The 21740-nt window shown below is 36.4% G+C and overlaps 1 protein-coding gene across 1 annotated transcript; it reads right to left on the bottom strand.

The window, feature by feature from the left end:
• Positions 1 to 1351: 1351 nt before the first annotated feature.
• On the bottom strand, positions 1352 to 20253 carry gucy1b1 (guanylate cyclase 1 soluble subunit beta 1). Its single transcript, XM_026171137.1, has 13 exons — positions 20107 to 20253; positions 19706 to 19779; positions 17177 to 17277; positions 16937 to 17055; positions 13418 to 13615; positions 12115 to 12345; positions 11835 to 11951; positions 9596 to 9729; positions 7683 to 7880; positions 6284 to 6521; positions 5484 to 5624; positions 2959 to 3113; positions 1352 to 2765 (listed from the first exon to the last, which is right to left on the bottom strand). Exons 1-13 carry the CDS (start codon positions 20107 to 20109, stop codon positions 2639 to 2641), a joined length of 1836 nt encoding a protein of 611 aa, XP_026026922.1. The 5' UTR covers positions 20110 to 20253; the 3' UTR covers positions 1352 to 2638.
• Positions 20254 to 21740: the final 1487 nt, after the last annotated feature.

Consider the following 21740-nt stretch of genomic DNA (forward strand, 5'->3'; position numbering starts at 1 on the left):
TCCATTTGTCCATCCATTCTCTTCCACTTATCCTTATCAGGGTTGCAGGGGAGGGATGGAGTCTATCCCAGCTACCTTAGGATGAGAGGTTGGGTGCACCTTAGACAGGATGCCTACTGATACCTATGGTATCAATTTCAAAATCCTACATTATGTCAAGTTATTGCATTTACAAGATTTCCAGAAAACTTAACCTCCGACTTTGAAGTTGATTGAGATTTGAATTCATCTGAAATTTTTAGTGGATACATGTGGTATCAATTTGAAACACCTACATTGCTTCATTTTCGAGTTATCACATTCACAAAATTGGGTGTCCACATTCTCTGCCTGCCCGTCCAAGACCCCATCAGCCTCTTACATATGAAAGTAAGAATCTAATTTTAAGCAAAATTCATATTTGGTTATTTAAAGAAAATTGGCTTGACCAATTTTTTTTATTATCGTACTGCAATAGAAAGTTTATTCTGAATGGATAAGCAGGACAAGAGACACATAAAACAATTTACCTGATTTTGAAGGTAGAGTAATGTGTAAATGTCTTGAGCCATTCCTTTATAGTATAGGAAAATGGGAAACAGTGATTGCAGTGACTTATTGAAACATGAAAACATACATGGAAATGCAGTATATAAGGCAAAAACTGAGTTTGTACACTTCTAACGTGAATGAAAGTCAACTTTATTTTGTTCTTCGTCGAGATGATCCCTCACTGCTTCAGTAATGTTGAGATCCAGACTATGGAGAGGCTAATCCGTGACTAATAATGTCCTATTGTGCGTTTTTCTATCCATGTATGCTTTTACTACAATGGCAGTGTGTTACCACACTGGCTGTAAAAGGCTGCTTGTAATAAAATCCCTAAAGTTGCAATTTAAAATTAATTCTTTGCTAAGATGTCTGTTATGAGTGAACACTACAGTGGTTCGTCGCTTGAGTTAGGTGCCTTTTTTATGCTTGAATGATTCATAGCTCAGCGTTGACAAATCCAAAAAAAAGTATTCCTCTGAAAATGTTCAGGTACAAGGACTGGACTGAAAATGAGTGAAAAGCAGCCATCTAAAAAGTTGAAAGACCTTCAAAAAGCAAAATATTTTAAAGAAAAGCGGTGGCTCAAGACTTTTGCACAGTACTGTATGTGGCCATTACCACAGAAAAGGGCTGCAATCTTCTGAAACACCACTAGAGGGAGTGCATCTCAAAAAAACATACGTGTGTGTGCCATACTTCAGCCTTTGGTCAAAAATAAAGACCATAAAATACTTAAACAGCTACATGATTCAGTCTGAATTTCCTGACGGATTATAAAAAAATAAATATATGCAGTACAAAATAAAATATCGATATCAAGTAATCCACACTTGTCCACATTATTTATTAGTTACCTCCAAAATAAACACCAGATAAAACAAGATGTCCTACAAGCACAGAAATGCACTCTTATAACACAAGAGGCACCTGTGTGTTGTCACACATTAAACCTCGGAGGACACTGTGTTTAGTTTATTAATAGTGAATTTGGAAAATATGTTGAAAAATCGTACAGTACATATACTCAAGTGAGATTAATCCAACATGTGATGGAGGCACAAAGTAGTGTCATACATAGCAAAATTTACCATACGTTTTCTTTTTTCATTTCTAAAAGTAATAACAGTTCTTTTCTCAAAAAAGGAATAAATACAAAGTAACATGACACAATAAATATGTAGCTTTATCTCAGTAACATACAGTAGAACTGAAAATAGCATTCAATATCATTTAAGCAGACATGAGGTGATTGTGCAATGTGTACAGAGGTAACATAAATATATAAAATAGTGTTAAGTGCTTTTAATACTAAGGGTATTTTAATAATTAAGTAATGGGTACATGTGAAGAACTAATGGCTCAAATGCTTTATGATTTGTGGCTTTTAAAAATACAAGTAAGTCTGTGTAATGTAAAACTGTATATGAATGTAGTTGGCACAGTAGTTTTATGATACAGATTTGACATCAGTATTATATATATAATAATATCTAGTCTAAATCTAAATTCTCATTTGTTATAATAATCTTGAAGCCAGTGTAATATATTCAGTGTAAAACTATAAATTCTCACATTTGGTGAACAAGGACAATAATGTAAGCTCTACAGTCATTTTCATTAAACTAATTAGTCCAATTTTTACTTACATTTAATATATTCTGTACCTGTAAAATTTAATATGATGATGATAAAATAAAGTATACTCTGAAATTACTTAATTTGGCTATAAATTGTCTTTTTTTTTGGCACGCTTCACACTACACAAACACGGCAGACAAAAATGGAAACTAAAATAAAAATAATCAATAAATGGAAATTGTTTTGTTTATTAAAACCTTTAGTGTGTAGTCTAATACACCACTTTGTATGTATCAAACGTATCAAACTTGACTGCACCAAATACTGTATCACGGACCTCTCGATGAAACGCTACACAGCTATAAAATGTAATGGCAGACCATGGGTACGTAGAGAGAGGCGGGTGTTCGGATAGACAAATGTGTTTCATCATAATAAAAATATCTGCATATGTGTCACCTGATCCAACCCATCCCTGTGTCAAAATGTGACAGGACATGACCGCATTAATGCAATCCTTCGATGAGCCTTAAGCGTCTGTGGGCTTCCTGGAAAGAAACCACACCTTCATTGGCTCCTTCTTTCCTTTCATGGTGACCGGGCCCCGATACTCCAGATGAAACTGAGGGTCGGCATTCTCGGCAGACTGCAAACACCTGCAATACAACGCTACATATCACACAAGCTGCACACTTGCCGTGCTCACGTCCACAGTAACTAGGTTTGTTTTTCCTTATATATGCTTCATGTTTTATGTCTATTAATGGATATTTTATTAAAAGTTAAAAGAATAAAAAAAATTCTAGCAGTACAACTGATCCTGAAAAATAAGGAGACGCTGCTGCTCACCGGTACGTATATTCAGACACGTTTATTTTTCCTTTTTCACCCGTCGTCTCTGTACGGCTTGTGAGGTTGACCGTATTTCCAAAAAGGCAATATCTGGGCATCCTCTGCCCAATGACTCCGGTCACCACCTCTCCTGTGTGGATCCCAATAGTAATCTGAAAAGAAAAGAGAAGAAAACGTGATCGAAGCGCATGTTTACACTTTAACCAAAGCAAAATAAATGCTGCAGTTACCTAAAGACATCCCTGTTTCTTTTCAAATTTGCAAACTTAACTTTAAATACATCTCTGCAGCACAGATCATTAGTTATCTGCTGTACATTTATTTGTAAAACAGCACACAACAAACCTTATTTATTTACTTAATAACTATGGTAACAAAATTTCCTACTTTAAATCCCGTGTACATTATAACTCAAGGACTTGAATAAATAATTTATGCTTTATAAAAATAAATTGCAAGTTTTGTGTTGGCACAAATTCTTAAAGCCATCGACTGACATGTGGTTGGTAAATATAAGGTTGACTTTGCCTGAGGTGTCTCCATGCACAAAATTAAAATTTCCTTGTAGTTTCAAATTTGCAGTAAACAGTTCCAAAAGAAATCCCCGGCAATCAAGAGACTAATATTTACACTTAATCTTATAGGCACTTCAGCGCTTGCTGCCATCAGAGCATGAACATGCCAGGAGTGTTTGGGACAAATGAGAATCTATTTTAAGCCACAGGATCGTGAAATGATTTGAGTCTGTTTCTGCTACTAAGCCAGGCCCCTCTTTAGCCAGTGCCATGTCTGAAAATAAACAGTCTTTTGTTAACCAGACACGATTTTCCAAAGTTAAGTCTCAACAGTCATTGATATAATAACAATCTCCAGCACTCACTTCAACAACTTCTCATTGCTCATTACTTCAGCACAAAAATACATTCCCAGATGCGCAGGTATAATTATTCTAAAATAAAAATGTGTATATATTAAGTGTAATAGAGTAAATGCCTGACACATTAATATGGTGCACTAATATGAGAATTTTCAAACTAATATTAGAAAGCCGACAGCGCTCCAAAAAAATCATCTGTGCCAAAATAACAGATGGAGTGCTTAGAAGCTGAAAAATAATTAAATGTGAAGGAGAACAGTTAGACAGTCAGCGCATCACCACACAGAGATAATCCAACAGCTATATAACAGACATGTTAGAGAGACAAGATGAAATACATGCAATGACATTATTTTCCAGTTAGTCCTTTTTTTGGTCTATTTAATTTGTTTTAAAAAATCCTCTGTGCACTAAAGTCTACACTGTTACGTTCTTAACTGTTACAGCCTGTATGTAAAAATGGAATTATAGTTTTGCATTTTCTAATTAATTTCTCTATTTCATTTCATTTCTACCTTTTTTTAAATTAAGTTTAGTTTTAGTTAGTTTCCAGAGTGTTTTTTTTTTCAGTTTATAATAATATATTTTAGTCTTTTTACTAAATTAATTCATGTATGGAAGACATGTGTCGGAGGCAAGATCTAAGAAAATCAGTTACAATAAAAACACATCATTTTTTAAAAGGACTTGACTTACAGTCTCATAGTCATTCAAAGTCTCAATAAACACATCCATCAAAGATATAATAAGATTTTTTCCAAACTATCAAACTAAGCATGTTTGCTTTATATTCTCTTTTTAGTTTAGTTTTCAAAGTTCATTTCAGTTAGCTTTTTTTTTCTTTTCTTAAAAAGTCTATTTTTTATTTGAAGTTTTTTTCCACATCTAGTGTTAGTTTTTAATTTAGCTTTTGTTTACTATAAAAGTCTTGGAGCTGACAGGTCCACAGTAAACTGTCCACAGTGAGTGACTGAGTGTGTTGATTCTCTGCCACCACAATTAAATTTGAACAACATCTGAACTGGCTTTAGACTAGACAGACATATACTACTGCCACACTGAGCTTCAGCAGGTGGAGGTAATGTTTCCTACACCTTCACATTTTCCTTTGCTACCCAATCAAACCAGGACTAATACAGGAAATCTTTCCTCTCACATGCATTAACTTCCCAATTTGGGAGAAATTATTCTTATTAAAACCAATTGTTTTAAAATCAAATCATAAACACACTTTGATTCACTTGTGATGATTCATCGTTGATAATCGCAATCAGCGAGCGAGACCTAAAGATTACACTCGCCACTACTGCCTTAAGGCACAACAAAAGTGACGGCTTTGCTGCGCTCTGGTGTGGTTCAGGCCAGTTACACACCTCACAATTTTTGTAACATGGTGGGCAAGAGTGTTCGAGGAGATCTCTACAGGCACGCCTATAATCTATCAGTGTTGGAAGCAGCTAAAACTATAGAAAAATAAATATATCCTGCTAATTTTCTCAGCAGCAACAGGTATTATTTAAGGTCAAGCAAAAGTACTGTATAAAAAGTTGCTCAGCTCACATTTAGTTGCAATACAATTCCACACAGATAATGAAGTATAATATGCAGAAATGTTTTATTCTGAAACCTGAGATTCATCTCACACCTGCACTGGTTCATCATCCACTTTCACTTGTCCAGCAATCTCCATCATGTCGAGAGCAAGGTGGCAGATCGACTTTGCGTGGTGCGTGCACGGCTCGGGCAGGCCACTAACCGTCATGTACTTATCACCGACTGTTTCCACCTGTATAAAGAAAATAAACCAAAACATTTTCTTATTCTCCACATGAGTGATGTCATGACTTCTTTTTTCTTTTCTGCTTCTATTTACTTTTGCTTCATGTAGAATGATTTGTTCCCACTGCGCAACGGGGGGGTGGGGGGTGTTCCAATGTGCTGTGCAGCCAGAAATAAACTGAAACACCCCGAGATAAACACTTAAACACTTACATCAGCTTTAAGACATTCAGGGACTCTTTAAGCCCTGTTAAAACCCCTGGACCACCTAGCCCTTCAGCTTGTAGAGTAAATATTACTTTTTTTGGTGACCCAGTGCCTGAAGCCAATCTCATGGAAGAGGTCTGTTTGACTTCTGAAAGTGCATTCTTGTCTGAAAGCCTGGAGAGTAAATCTGTTGCACGAGGCCTATAAAATGGTGCAGTGCCATTGTAAAACTACACCCTGTTTAGATGTTGGTACTACCCTAAGTTAACTGATATAAATACTCTGCAACTGAGTTGCATATGCATAATTGCATAATATTATTCAGCAGCTTAGTGCATTACAGCTGCAGAACCAGACCTCCAGAGTAGAAGCAAAACTTCCTCCTTTCAGGCCTTTTTATTGACCACAAATTTACACCAGTATGCAATATTACGTGATGGCAAAGTTCCTGCTTCTGACCTTGTATACATAAGGGTTCTTCCGAGAGTCTGTCAAAATGTCAAAGCGTGTGTAAACATCGTTGAGCAGGTTGACGATCTTGATGGCTCCTTCAGCTGAGGCGTGCTTGCTGCAGAAAGCATTGAACCCGACAATGCCACTAAAGAGGATGGTCACGTTGTCATAGCGCTTTGCCGGCACCGGGCGTTTGTGTCGCAGCTCATTGGCAACAGATGGTGGCAGGACAGAATAGAGCAATCTGAGAAGGAGAAGAGAAATGAACATTCTGAGCGAGAGCACGGTGGTGCTGGGGACGCCGGGCTGAAGTCCGTCCTTTGGATCAGCATTTTGTTTGCACAGACACCACCTTTTGGTCATTTTGCTGTGGAAGCTGCTTTCAGAAAGGAGGGTGGTGTTTCTATGGTAACTGGTTAGATCATGGCTGCCTCTTAAAAGCAAAATACCTTCCTTGATGCATCATAATCTTAGGATGAATGATGCATACAGATGGCAAACTCTAAAATGTATTCATAAAAAAATAGTATATATATACAGCGCTTGAATACATATATTTAAATCTAAAATAGTTAATATTTTATGCACAGCCTTGTACCTCTAAGTTAAAAAGAAGCAAAAACAAAGAGTGATGTAGCATCTAAAAAGGCAACAACAGTGCAGCAGCAGTTCTCTTAAAATTTAGAGAAGCCATGAATTCAAATCAATGTCTGGAGCCCGAGGCAATCTGAGTCCAGAGAATGGTCAGAATAATAACGTGGGAATCCAGTGGGAGAGTGAAAGTCTTTTCCTAAGAGAAGATAAACTGCTACAGCGCTCTTAATAAAGATCACACTCCACCCTTCTCCGTCTCCAGCTGTCACCCACTGCTGTGACAAAATACAATGGCAGGCCTTTTTCTGACAGGGACTGAAGAGAAGCTTAAATATCAGCCCCTGCTTGCCCTGCTGTCATACATCCTTAATGCAACTTTATTGTACTGAGACCTGTGTCTTTCTGTATTGTCGGTGGTTTGCCCTTAAAAGGGAAAACTGGTTAAGGCTTCTCTTTATCTCCCTACTCAAGACTTATAATAAACAATCTTTTTTTATCATTTTTTCCTAGCAAATGAATCATGACAGTGCTATTAGAGATTTATAGTAGTGAATTTGGATACTACACACAACCTACAGATAATGACATAACTAGAAAATGTAAATGACATCATTTAATACTTTCTTTTGTTTAAATAAAGTGAAAAAATGAAGGGAGACAGGCAACATGGGTTAAAGCTGCATATACTAGCTACATTATAATGTCAAAAAACTGACTGAGAATTGGTGGGTATAATACCTGTAATTAATGAATATCTGACCCCACACTGTACTTAAAGACTACTTTAATGAAAATATAAAAACAGTCAAACCTATCTGTCTTTTTCTTTTCGTCCTCCAGGGCTCGGAGTGTGTGCTGGAGGCGATCCGTCAAGATTTCCAGCTCTTGGGTCAGTTTGTACTCCTCACGAAACTGCTCGCCCAGCAGCACCAGGTCGCGCGTGGCGTCATGCAGCGGGATGTCACTTAGGTAGAGTCCCCGCCGTGTAAGATCGTCCAAGTTCATAACACTAACCAGAAAAGTAGGAACAGGTCAACAAAGAGAGGGCAAAAAAAGTGAGAGTCATAAATTATAAGAGATTTTTGCAGAGTGAAGCTGCTGGAAACATTTGATTTGTGTCTTGCTGTTCTTGTTCATATCAAGAGGTGTTATAAATTATACAGGACATAAAAAATGAGACATGAGCAGTGAAATCATCATCCTCTTGTGAGGGCTGAGAGCACTGTAATGTTTCCAGATAAATGCTGCTTTTTGTCTGGTGAGGTCAGACGCTGTGCTGTTCGGATCTTTTCTGGTCAGGTTGCATCTCGTTTTCATTCAGTAGCAGTTAAAGTCCTCCAAGGCAGCAACCTTTAGTGAAAACACTCATCCTACGAGCTGCAAACTGCCTTCAATGTAAGGGGACAAGACCCTTTTAACCCTGCCATCTCCTGGATCGAACAGTTTACTAAAAAATTCTGAATGATTACGTAAGAGCTACAGAGGATAACGTAGGTCACGCTCTGGCGATCTACCAGCCCATTGTCATTTCCAAAAGGCCAAGAGGAAAACACTTCTGAGTATTCTGGGTAATTGCTTGATTAACAGAGTGTGTAACTACATGGAAAAAATAACCTCATTTTCATTAGTGAGATTATAACAGATCTAAATTACAAGTAAATCAAAAACAGATCTTCTGTTGATGTCTCTTCTACTTTTCATCAATCATTTTCTTGCTCTAATTAACTTCACTTAGACGTTTTACACAGAATACTGTACACTATACACTGTTAAAGGATAAGCCTTGTAGTCATCTAGACCAGGGATGTCAAACCACCATATACAGCAATGTTAAACTTCATGAGACCTTACAGCACAGTGAAAACACATAATTGTCTCCTTGGTTTTTGCTAACTGATGTTTTTGATGACTCTGGTGAGCTTCTTTTTTCCCCTGAAGTTAGATCTATTTTTATTGTCGACACTTTGAGTGTGATTTTTGCAATCTTTAATGTTTGCATATGACCAGTATGTCCATTATTCTCAGATTCTGAAGTTAACCTTGTCGTTTAAACACTCTGGCTGTTTGAGGGGACCTAATTAGTCTCCGTGCATCTAGCATCAGCATCGCCAGCTGGACATAAGAAATGCAAAATGCACAACGAAAAACATTATTACAGATGTCCAACAGTATATCATCAGTGAATATCTGGAGGACTTAGACAGAGTACCACCATTAACTCTGTAATAGACTCCTTCTGACAGCAGCTCTGATTCAAAGTAGCATCCACTTCACCTGTGTTACGTTAGCTGTCTTAGATTATGGTTAGACTATATATGCTGAATGTTAAGGTTTGTCTCAGCTCACTGTAATTTGCAGAAATTTTTAGTTTTTTCCAACACTATCATGTAGCATTGCAGCTCTAAAAGTGGAAATTAGTTTCTTATATTTTGGTTGGAAACAAAAACCACAGAAAGAAAAGCACATCGTTAGTAACCTTCATGCATACGAGCAATTAACAGTGAACAAAACTCTTCCTTTAAAAAAATCAGCTTTATTTCAAATATTGGTTTGTCATATTTCTGCATTTACAGAGATAGATTATACTTTGCTGTAAGTCAAAACCTTGAACCTTTAGATTTCAAGATGTCTTCACCTGAAATCTGAGCATTCTCATTCTGTGGGTAAAAGTAACATTTTTCTGGTGTGCATATTCAGTCAAGGCTTCTGCAACTGATGGCTTACCTGGGTGAGCAAAGAAAAAGGATGTTCTCAGCCTCTGGCAAATAAATCATCTGTCCTTTCAGTCTCAGACAGCTGATCTCCACCCCCGTCAGCTCGTCCTCATTCTCTACAGTCTCCACATTCAGCAGGCCCTCCTGTCAGGATTACATCCCTCTTGTGAATATTTCATGATGCAGTGCTTCCAAACTGGGTGCCAGTTTAGCTCGCACTTTATTTTTAAATCTGGCTTTTCATTTTAAATGTTAAATTTTTCAGCGCTCATTACATTAAATTAATTTTGATTTTATTGTGTAAAGAAAAAAAAAAGTAAACTCCTCTTTTTTGTCAGGGCTTACGTAGCCATGTAGCTTATGCCCCAAGAGTGGCAGTGCTTCAAGGATCAGTCTTGTCACAATTAATCTGAGTATAGCGGTATTATTTTGTCACTTAAGGATTAACCATTCCATGAGAAACCAAACCACACAAATTTTAAATTTGAAACTATTTTCTATTCTTGCTCTATTTTTACCTTGTGACTTTTCATTTGACTTCACACTGACCTCTGTGCTCATAAAATTAGCTTTTCAGATTAGTCTTTTCTCTGTTTCTCCCACAACTTTTTGTCTATTCTGAAAATCAACAAAGGTATATTCTAACTGTGCTGCATGACCCTCTTTGCTCTATGCATAAACATAAGCATTGTAAAACTGTATAGTAACTGTATAGCTTCTATAAATTGTAAGGTTTTACATTTTGTCATCATTGATTTAACAAAAACTGAGATAAAACAATGAGTGAAAAATGCATACACTCAATGACGTTGTAGATTTAGATTCATTTATGGACAGCTCTCTTAAGGTCCAATAATAGCATTTCAGTCAGATTGGGGTCTAGACATCTTCATTCTTTTCTTTTTCAGCCATTCTGATGTAGATTTGCTGTGGTGTGGATCATCATTTGAGGTTGAGTTTGAGCCAAGCTTGAGCTGTTGGGCAGGTTGACTCACATTTGATTCTAGAATACTTTGGATTACAGAGGAGTTCATGGTCGACCCAATGGTGCCTCAAAGGTGCCAAGATCGTGTGGCTACAAAACAAGCCCCAATCATCACCACCATGTGTGACAGTTGGTGAATTAGGTGTTTTGTTGGTTTTCACCTAACTTGGAGATGGGCATTGTTCCAGAGGTCTTGTGGTTTGTTCAGATACAACTTTGCAAATTTAAGCTTTAAGTCATTTCTCTTTAGAGAGAAGAGGCTTTCTCTTGGCAACCCTTCCAGACAACTCATACTTATTCAGTCGCTTTCTAACTGTACTGTCATGAACTTTAACATTAGACATGCAAACTGAAGCCTGTAGAGTTTGAGATGTAGCTCTTGGTTTTTTCTGCAGTTTCTCTGAGCATTCCATGGTCTGACCTTAGGGTGAATAAGCTGGGAAGTCCACTCCTGGGAAGAACTGTCTTGAATGTTTTCCACTTGTGAATAATCTTTCTCACTGCTAAATGATGGATTTTAGAGTGTTTGGAAATGACCAGAAAACCCTTCCCAGAGTTATGAGCAACAGCATTTGCTTCTCTGAGATCATTTCTGATGTCTTTCCTGCTGGGCACTATGTTTACACTCACCTGAATGCTCCATAACAGCAAAGAGCCAGAACTTCTACTTTTATAGAGATGCTCTCATTTGCTGTCAAACAATTGATCGAGTGAATTTGATCATCAGCACCTGACTGCTACTTACCCTCTTAATTACTATGAAGCAGCACAGGTACACTTACTTTATCACACAATTTCTGCATTCTGGTTTAGTTTTTTGTTAAATAAGTAATGTATGTAAAAGGTCAGGTGATGTTATTTATCTGAGGTTGTATTTACCCAACTCTAAAACTGGCTAGGGACCATATTATCTTAATTATGTTTTGATACCTAAAACCTTAGAATATAGACATGGTATACTCACTCTTTACTCTTGAATTTACATATTATTTCTATTTGTTTATATGCTCATTGCTCCCTGCATGGCAAAAATTTCCTTCTCCTTTATTTTTTTTCACTGAGCTCCACAGCATCAAATTTTACGGCGCTTCTAAAAATATCAGTGACCTTATGAATATTAACACACTGTTAACACATTCTTTCAAACCGCATTTTAATTAATTAGACTTTGGTGTATTTTATTGATCTATTTCCTCTGCTAAACTAATACATGAAAAGTGATTAGCCAAACGGACTCGTGCATACATACATATTTCATACATACCTTGCTACGAAGAACGAAGACAGTGTTGATGTGGGAAAGGATGCCGTGAAAGCTGAAGTCAATGTGAGGACGTACCAAAGAAAAAACTGAAGGAAGGATACAGGTACCCGGCTGGAGCTATATGATAAAAATATCCATATGTTAGTAACGTTGAATTTATTCTTTATATTAAACTATAGCATTATTATTGATAATAAAAGACAAAGCAAATATTTAAAACATAATTATTTGCTAATTTCTTGAAATTCTGAGTTTGGGAGAACTGAATGTGAATGCAGACCTGTGGCAGGACTCGGTATATGGCGTTCCCACACTGTGTGAGCATCAGGTCCTTGTCAAACATGAGGTGGAATGGAAAGGCCTTGCAAAATGTGTACGGGCTGATTCGAGTCTCCTGCGTGCCGTTCTCTTCAAAGCCATCGAGATCTTCGTAGAACGCCTCTTCCTCTGACTCCTTCTCCTCAATCAGAAATTTGATGTGGTCACACTCCTCATTTTTGGGTTGGATCATCTGCAGCACGTGAAGTTAATCAGTTGATAACATATTGACGACACTGATGCAAGACTAACTTTGTTGCACATCATTAGAGCACTATGACAGCCTTAAAGAGAAATCTGAACCTTAACGTTGCAATTTTCATTTCATAAACATAATACCAATAATACAAATGTTAATTTCGCATTTATTATATAGAATTAGGCGGGTAATAATGACAGAGTCCTGTGGTTTTATGGGCATAAGGCATGCTGACGTCAACCTGGTGTCTCTGCACCCTGTTGCCACAGCAACACTGGCTAATATTTCCAGAAATTGTGTGTCACATTTGGAGCGTCTGTCATTTTCTGTGCTTTCATTATAGAATTGCTGAAAGATATTATCCTGTCTGTATAACATGATTAAGTTTGGGAGAAAATGTCACCGACTGAATGAAGAGGAAAAGCTCAATCTAAACACAGTAGACGTCTGAGGGGAATAACGTGCTGCAGGGAATGGTACAGATTAAGGCTGAGGCTTTGGGTGGCCTACAATTAAAAAAAACAAGCTTAACAGTTTTTAATGCTGGTTTGTTAGAAAATTTTAATTTAGTGCTACTGAGATTAGCCTGGTTAAGTTAACATTTTAAATGTGGCTTGTTCTTCTATTCCCTCAGTCATTTTTGGTTCAGCCGCAGTGAGAGAAAAGTTTAAAAAAAATGAGGAGCAAGAATAAAACTCCTTGGAAGATTCCCACCGTCTCTATGCTAGAGACTCTATATCTTAGATCTAAAAATATCCTGTGACTCACAGACATTATCCAAAAATTCACTACTCAACTGCAGCTGTCAAAGTGTTCCCATTTGGGTATTTGAAACGTTTCTGTTGTTTAATCTTCACGTTACAGCCTCGCCACTTATATTGTGTGACAGAGACTTACACATTCTGACACAATGCAATGCAGGAACACAAGAGTGCCTTTGAATATTGTACCATAAATTAAAGGGGAGCGAGAAGAAGTCATATCCGTTCATTAGCAGTGACAGAGTGAGCCAAAGAGTCGAAGGTTTCACGATGCACAAAAAGGTAACAAAAGCAACAAAGGAGACCTTCATCTCTATCTCTGTTCCGTGGATTTGCTGAGCGACGGTTTTAATGATGCCAATCACTATGTCTTGCAGGCCTTCTCTCTCCGAGTAATAGTGAAGAATTAGATTGTTTCCTTTCTCTGCATCAGTGCAGCGAAACGAGGGAGCCCTCATCCCGGGATAAATGGTGCCCAGGTGATCGTGGAGAGCATCCAGATTCTGAAAATTCAAATCAAAGAAAAGAATATGTAACAGCCGATTGTAACACCAACCTCTATGTTGTGCAAATAGAAGAAGTTTAAAAGGTGAATAAAAAAATTAAAAGCTCAGCTGGGTGTTCATCATAAAACCTCATTAGACCACATATGACAACAGTAAGTTATCTTTAACTATTATCGCATCATGTGATCACTACTAAAAAGAAAACACATATACACCTGCACAAAGAAGCTGCACTCCCCCACATCACGATTTGCTTCTGCCCTTTGAAGTGCTGCTCCTCCTCTACTTGTTTTTTGTGAAAATGCAGACTGCGGGCCTCATGCAAGAACCAGCTGTACAAACAGATGTCTTACAAACTATGAAGGGATAGGCTCGTTTCTATGCAGGGTGAAAATAGGCTTCTTTCACAGAGTGCGACTTAATCTGAATGAATATGATTAAAAAATCCTAACAAACTTAATGCAAAATGAAGGGCACTACATCATAATCATCCTAGCACACCAATTTACTGAGAAGTACTATTATCAGCATATTTTGTCACAGCTGATTATACATTTTAGTAATTACTGAACACGGGATGGAAAGCTCGTGGATGATGTCTTCTATCATGCTGTTGTACACAGCACTGTTACCCTTCGTACTGTAATAAACGGAAATCTAATAACCCAGCGACTGTTTTCGCTTTGACCTTGCTTTCTTTTTAGTACCTGACATCACACAGCCTAAACTATAATTAGAGCATCACTGTGTTGCACTGAAATATCTACTCTTTCTAGAGGTTTTGAAGTCTTTTAAAAGAATACTGGCATTTCTTAAGTTTGCTGATTTCTGACAACAGAATGCGGCGGCACAGTGAGAAATTGTTCCTTTTATTAAAGAACAGTGTTGTGCAAAAGACTCGAGCCAACCCTCATTTCTTTATATTTTGCTTCCAGGCAGCCAGACATTCTTGTAATCGTTAAAGTGGTCTTGACTGATAGTTCTTCAGGCTTTCTGAAGTTCTTTCAAATAGGACTGCAACTAAAGATAATTTTGGTAGTCGACTAATCTGCCAATTTTTCTTCGATTAGTCGATAAGTCTTATCTCCGTTTCCTGGGCAAACCTCCTGTTCTAAGCTCACCTGCTCTAGTCTGCACACCTGTGAATGTCACCCTGTGATCTCGTCCCACAGCAAATTAAAATAATATAAATTTGAAAATAATCAAATGTATTTTTAACATTACTCAATAGGACTGTCAGAATAAAAATAAAATAAATAAAAATATGAAATAATACAAATTAAAGTGCTACTAGTATTTAAACAAAAGCAAGCATCATCCTGAGAAGTTTCCAATAGGTAAGCTAACATAAGCATCACAGTACAAACATTCATATAAACATGGTATCAACACGATGCACTAACTTAACTTTGGGTGTTTTTTGTGTCTAATATCTTTACCTATATTAGTAAATAGACTGTAGTGAACAGGCCACTTCAAGTAAGTTTATAGAACTGTGATGTTATATATCTAACAATTTCAGCTGTCCTCTTGGCTAGATCTCGCTTGAAAACCACGTTTTTAATGTCAATGACACTTTTTACCAGGATAAATAACAGATATATAAAAGTCACTTAGCCAAAAACTGATTGCAGCATCTACTTTGTATTAGAGATGTTATTTCTGGCTCTAAATTACTTGATATTCTTCATGAGAGATATGATTGACCTATTTTTAACAGTTTTTGGTCAGCAAGTCATTTCTAACAGCTTAAATTCCCACAATCATTTTTGATATGCACTGCAGTAGTGCTATAGTGGAAGGAAAGCTCTGTTTTGCACAGTCTGCATTTAACTTTGTTTGTTTTATGTGAAATGTGTTCACTTTTTTTTAAAAATCTTTGCTTCCATTTTCTTTTATCCTACTGTTTAGTGGTCGCGCTACGTTATTCTTCGTTAGTACTGAGTGCAGTCTTGGCAGACAATATAGACAATACTGCCCCCATGGCTTCCTGTAGTGTATTGCAGTTACAAAAACACATTTAGGTGGTATTAGGATATGACGTGAAAATACAATTCTGCATTGACACATTTTTATAGTCGACTTGATTGATTACACTGATGGATCGTTGCAGCCCTACTTTTAAAGTTGCTTTTTGAACAAAAAACCAAAAACCACAGAAATAAAAAAAACAGCCATAAAATAGTATTTTTGCACCATCAAGGGGGTTCCCAAAGAGCTAGAAAGCTAAGCTGAAAAATGGGTTATCTCAAAAAACTGGACAAGTCGAGGACAAAAGAAGAAATGGCAGACCTAAAAATTATCTACAGCAGTTGAACTTTATCTGAAAGCCATGTCTCAGAAATAGGAAACAATTTAGTAAAGACCTGACACAGGGCCTGAGAGATGTCAATCTACTGTTTGCTGAAGTGTCACTGGAAGGGTGGCTGTTAAGAAGTTATTGTTAAGAAATGAAAACAGGGAGAAAGAACTGAAAATCAGTGGCAACAGGGCTACACAGTGACTGTCTACAGTGATCTGTGATGGATCCAACTTCCAACTTTCAAAGAAGAGTTTTGAATGTCCTTCAAAAAGCCTAAATAACTATTACTGAAGACTACTTTTTTAAGAAAGGTTGTCTCAGAGAGTTCAGGCTGTGTTAAAGAATAAACCTGGTCACAGCATTACAAACTTTCAAGTTGTATTTATACAGTATTTCCATTTATGTTTGCACATCTTTCAATAAATTGCTACACCTGTTTCCTATTTTACTATTAAAATATACAGAACTGAGGGATAGCCCAAGACTTTTGCAGAGTACTGTGCTATAAGTGTTTACTTAACTTGAGGCCTTTATGTTTGCTGATTTCTAGCAGCAGAATCCAGCTGCACAGTGTGAAATTCTTCTTTGTTTTACAGTATAACATTATTTTTTTAAATTTACTGCAAAAGTGGAATCTTACAAATACTCCCCGAACAAACGGTATTTATCAACATGAAACGACCGATTTACAACAATCCAGTGTTTTCACGTGACACCCAAAGCTGATTTATGCGATGTAACATATCCAGCTGACCTTTAAGCTAAAAAAAAAAAAAAGATATAATACAACATAACATTTTTTGTGCTCAGTAAATTCTCGTGTCTTTCAAACTTTACAGCCACAGTGCGTTAAGTCTGGCTTTCTGTTAAAAAGCCTCAAATCTCCAGCCTAAGAACTCTCCAAAACTCAGCAGAAAATATCATCCGAATGTTTTTACAGGCTAAAAACTCAGTGTGATGAATAAAACCTCCTCTCATCTTCAGTTCGCTCGTAAAGGCAAAGAGGAAGACTCTACCTGCAGGAATTCACGAACGTTTGAGCCCAGCACGCGTAAGATGGTGTCATATCCTGACTCCTGGCAAAATTCAAAAAACATCTTGCCAAACATCTGCAAGATCTCTCCCGCATCAACTTCTGCAAAACAAAACAAAAAGCTTAATAAAATCGGGCAAATGTCTGCTAAAGCTTCATTTGTATCCTACATCAAATTACATTTATTTCATTTCCAGGGATTTAAAATCGTGCTGTTACTTACTGAGAACTTTGCTTGCAGCTGCAACAAGATCATATGTTTTGCCATCCTCATATATGATTCTAACGAGGAACTGGCCCTCAATATCAAGCTGAGCCTCCCTCCTGAAAACAAAGGGAAGCTGTTACTCACAAGCTACAGCGAATGTCACAGCAGAAGTAAACAGTCTCGTAGGCAACTTGTTCAGGAAACCACTACCTTTGGCTTTTTTGCAATTGCTTTTCTGTTTACACCAACAACTCGACACCAATGGTTGGGTCTTCTTTCATGATATATATTCAGCTGGAAACATTAAAAAAAGCTTTTGATATTGCTTTGAAGTCCTTGTGTGAATTGCACTGCTGAACAAGCAGAGATAGCTAATCAGGTTTAGATCTACTGCAGGTCCTTTGATACAATGCACTCCAAGCTCCTGAGTACATTTTGCTATTTATATCTTAGAAAATCCAATTTTCACAAAATTGTCAGAAAGCTTAATGAGCTTCTGATTGCAAATATTTAACTGAGTAAACAGGAATGATTTACAGGCCTGACCAGCAACCACAATTTTATCATAATGTGTCACAGCTGGAAAAACATACCGAGCTTTGAAAAAGTAAGAATTCTGATATAAATAACTCAGTTCATGAAAACCTTTAAAAAAGCACATGACGGAACCTGGTAAACTGAGCACTGAGTAACAGTGAGTTACATTTGGAGATGTAACATATAACCCTGAGCTGTAGCATGCTGCGCTGAAGCATGTTTTTTTGTGGTGGCTGGAAAATGACCACTCTGAAAACATTTACAAAAGGCAGCTGCTGCTCACAGGGTCATGCATAGGGCATAGAAGACTACAGATGAAAAATAAACTTCACTTTAAGCCAAATATTTCAACAGCTGAAGAAAATGGCCATTATTCTTGGGGAAAGGACTCATTAAGACTAAACCTAAAGTTGACTAAACTTAAAGCTCTTAAAGTGTAAAATTTTTTATTTATGGGATTTTGGCAATTGGAGCACATTTGAATTATACTTTACTGTATATGAATAAACAAAGGATTCGTTAGTTTTGCTGCTGTATCCTTGTCAATCTTTAGTGTCCATATTAAACATATTAAGAGGCAACTGCCTCGAATGCCACCTCAGTCTAAAATGAGATAATAATAAGCTTACTTGATATTGCTCTCAGTATCAGCTCGAATGCTTTAGTTTCAAATCCCACTAAATCAGACACTGCGTCTCTTTCCTAAACAAGGTTTCACTGGCAGAAACCTGCAAACAGCACTTTCATTTGTCATCTAAAGCCACTATGTTCACAGCAGCAGATTGTCATATTAGAGGTCCCACTTATCAGTTTGTTCACAGTGTTATCACAATGTTGTTTGTCAACTCCATGAACTACTTTGCATCTTCACTTTCTAGACATGACAAAAGTACACTCTTTTATAGTTATAGTTCATAGTTATTTTTATACTGGTTTTATTTTTTATCTTTATTTATTTTGTTGTTATTGTTGTTGTTATTTCAGAGTGTGCAATAAAGATTCCTGTCTTTTGATGTGACACTGTGCAGTTGTACTGTCTGGTTAATGCTGATCTTTAGCAATGTTTCAAGTTGCATCTTTAGTGATTCTCCTACTGTTAAGTCATCATGTTTTGTCCAAAGGGGTGTACTTGCAGTTTTTCTTTGAAAAAATGTAAAAAGATCACAAAAAGATATTGCCAGCTTTTTCTGCAAAAAATAAAAATAAAAATAACACATTTACTTAAGTTACATTCTGGTGAAAAAGGCATTTTATTCAGTGACTAATAACATTTTGATTACAATTAAAGCAAACCTACTAGGCCTAAATATAAGAACCTGATAAGAAATGCTTATTTAAAGCAAGAAATGGCAGATGGATTTAGAGAAGAGAGTTTTTTTCTTTTTTTAAATGTTAAACTCCACTAATAAAGTGGATAATCTAAACAGTAAACAGCAATTATGATTATAGTTCCAGAGATCAACCAGTTCTATGAAAAAGTAAGATTACATTTATACTTTAAATATTTCCACTTATAGGTTGCAAATATATTCAAATATAGACAAATATGACAATAATTAGTACTTGAATGTACTTGATATTGGTGATTATTTATGCAGATTTTTACATAAGCAAGATTTTGAAAGCAGAACGATAGGTTTTTGCATTTCTTAGTAGGTTACTTCATCAAACAAGTTTTTTCAGGTCTGTACTGCATAGTTATTGCAGGTATTTACTTGTTACAATTACAAACAAAATGGGAAATAATAATAATAATAATAATAATAATAATAATGGCATTTTGTCACTTCACCAACTAACTTTTGGTGTGAACCTACATGAGCCAACAGAGGGTGGAGGGTAATCGGGTTAATCTGTTCCTGCTGGTAACACTGTGGCAGTGTATGCTGCTGGGCTGGCTGTACAGTATACATTAGGCCTGGCCTGTGTCCTTGTTGTGATCTGAGCTGCTACAGTGTAACCTTTGATACCAACATGGCTGAATAGTAAACACATCCTGAAACTCACTTGATGTCTTCCCACACTTCCGGACCGTAATTCCTCAAAACGAGGAGCTCCAGGGCGTGATTCACAAAACCATACTGTAAAATTTCAAAAACACGAGCAACGTGAGTTATATTTCATGGAACGAACGCAATTTTCTTAAAAAAATATATATGTATAAATTTAAATATGCTCATTACATTAACTATTCTTAAACATTTTATGACCTTTTGTGTTCATGTACGTTCTGTCCAGCCGTTAATATATTTTAATATGAGGATAATCATGGATATTATTGTAAAAACCGCTACATAGCGGTATTCCAACAGGAAACGACAACCGCAAATACACCGTTTCGGGGGGAAAATGCTACTTATTTAATTAGTATTCAAACACAATCGGAAATATTAATGTTAAATACTTACCATGATGTCCGCTGTTTCTCGTTTTCTTTATTTTTGAGCAAAATTATTAGAATCCAGCAAAATCTTCATCGTTTGGTACAGATGCTGACTGTCTCTGGGTCCAGCTCCCGTTTTTCAGTCAGCTTCTTACTGACAGCCAGGCTGTCCAATAACAGATCGGCAATGGCGTTACGTAAGCAGACTTTGACCAATGGCAAAGAAGCTGCTGTTGCCCAAGTGATGCTGGTCAACCTGCACTCTCCGTACATAGTTTCTGCTAAGAGCGTTCAGCTGTAATGCCCTGATAATATATTCTGATAAACATGTTGACAGTTTTTCATTTAAACTTACCTAAAATCATCATTTTGAAAAAGTATGCGGGGTAACAGGCTTTATTATTGATATTAAGGGTAGAAGTACCCAGGTGATACACCTGGAACCACAACTATATATAAATATATTTAAAACAGACCTACTTTTCTTTTTCAAAATAAAGGTCATGCATTTATGTTTCTACTAAACAAAGGCTATAAGTAACGAAATATTAACATAATTAATATTAAGATTAAGAATAGTAAGTGTTGCCTATAGCAAAATACTTCCTAATAACTCTGTATTTTATAAAGGTGTTAGTATTTTAACCTGTCTAGCACACATCAGGGTTGTGTTCATTCTTTCTGCAGCTACACACAGATCCAGATTCATTTCTTTCATGGTCTTATTTTTAAAATGATCCTCACTTTACATGTGCACCTAACATTTTTGTTGCTCTCCATACAGCATTTTAATGCTGTAGCTGGTCACATGAAGTTTAAAAATGTTATATGCTATTGGTCTGATAAAGTCATTATATTTCATTAAGGTGTGATTCAGCGATTTATCAACCCAACACTGGAACTAGCAGGACACCAATGGCATTGGTTGGATTTCTTTTTTATTTATCAATGCAGCGCCTACATGCAGTTTGGTCAGTAATAGAACAAAATGTATTCTCTTTCAAGACAGTATGATAATACACTGAAATACTTTAATAGTTATTTATTATAATAATTTCTTTGTTTACACAACAGGGATTAATAGCAACATAAAAAATAAACAAAAATCAGCGGTATAAGTATCAGCTATCAGACAACGTACAAAACATACATATTAGCCAACAATTTCACAATTCCAATATTTAAATGAGCATGAATCTGAATTGTAAGAAATAGTTTTTGTAATCCCAAATTTAGGAAGCTCATATGTGTTTCTGCCTTGGAATAAATTTTTGTGAAGTTATCATATAAATGTACTGGAGTAAAAAGGGAATTATTCTACTCTGAAATTTAAACTAAAAACACTCAAGTAAAATAAAAGTGCCTGAAATGATACAGAAAAGAAGTAATTGAGTAAATGCCTCTAGTTACTTTTCAATGCATGTACTGCATCATATATATGTCAATAACTTAAGATGACAATTATTCATACAATGCAATGTGCTACAGAGTCATTCATTTAAAACTGTTTGTCAATATTTATTGCACTTTGATTACATTACAATAATGGTTAAAGCACATCATTATGAGTGACATTCATTGTACTCTGGCCGTGTCATATTCCCTCTGTAGCAAAGGAGTGCGATGAAACTCATGTAATAAATATAGTATAAATGTGAG

This window comes from Astatotilapia calliptera, chromosome 6, assembly GCF_900246225.1.
Source record: "Astatotilapia calliptera chromosome 6, fAstCal1.2, whole genome shotgun sequence".
Taxonomy (NCBI): domain Eukaryota; kingdom Metazoa; phylum Chordata; class Actinopteri; order Cichliformes; family Cichlidae; genus Astatotilapia; species Astatotilapia calliptera.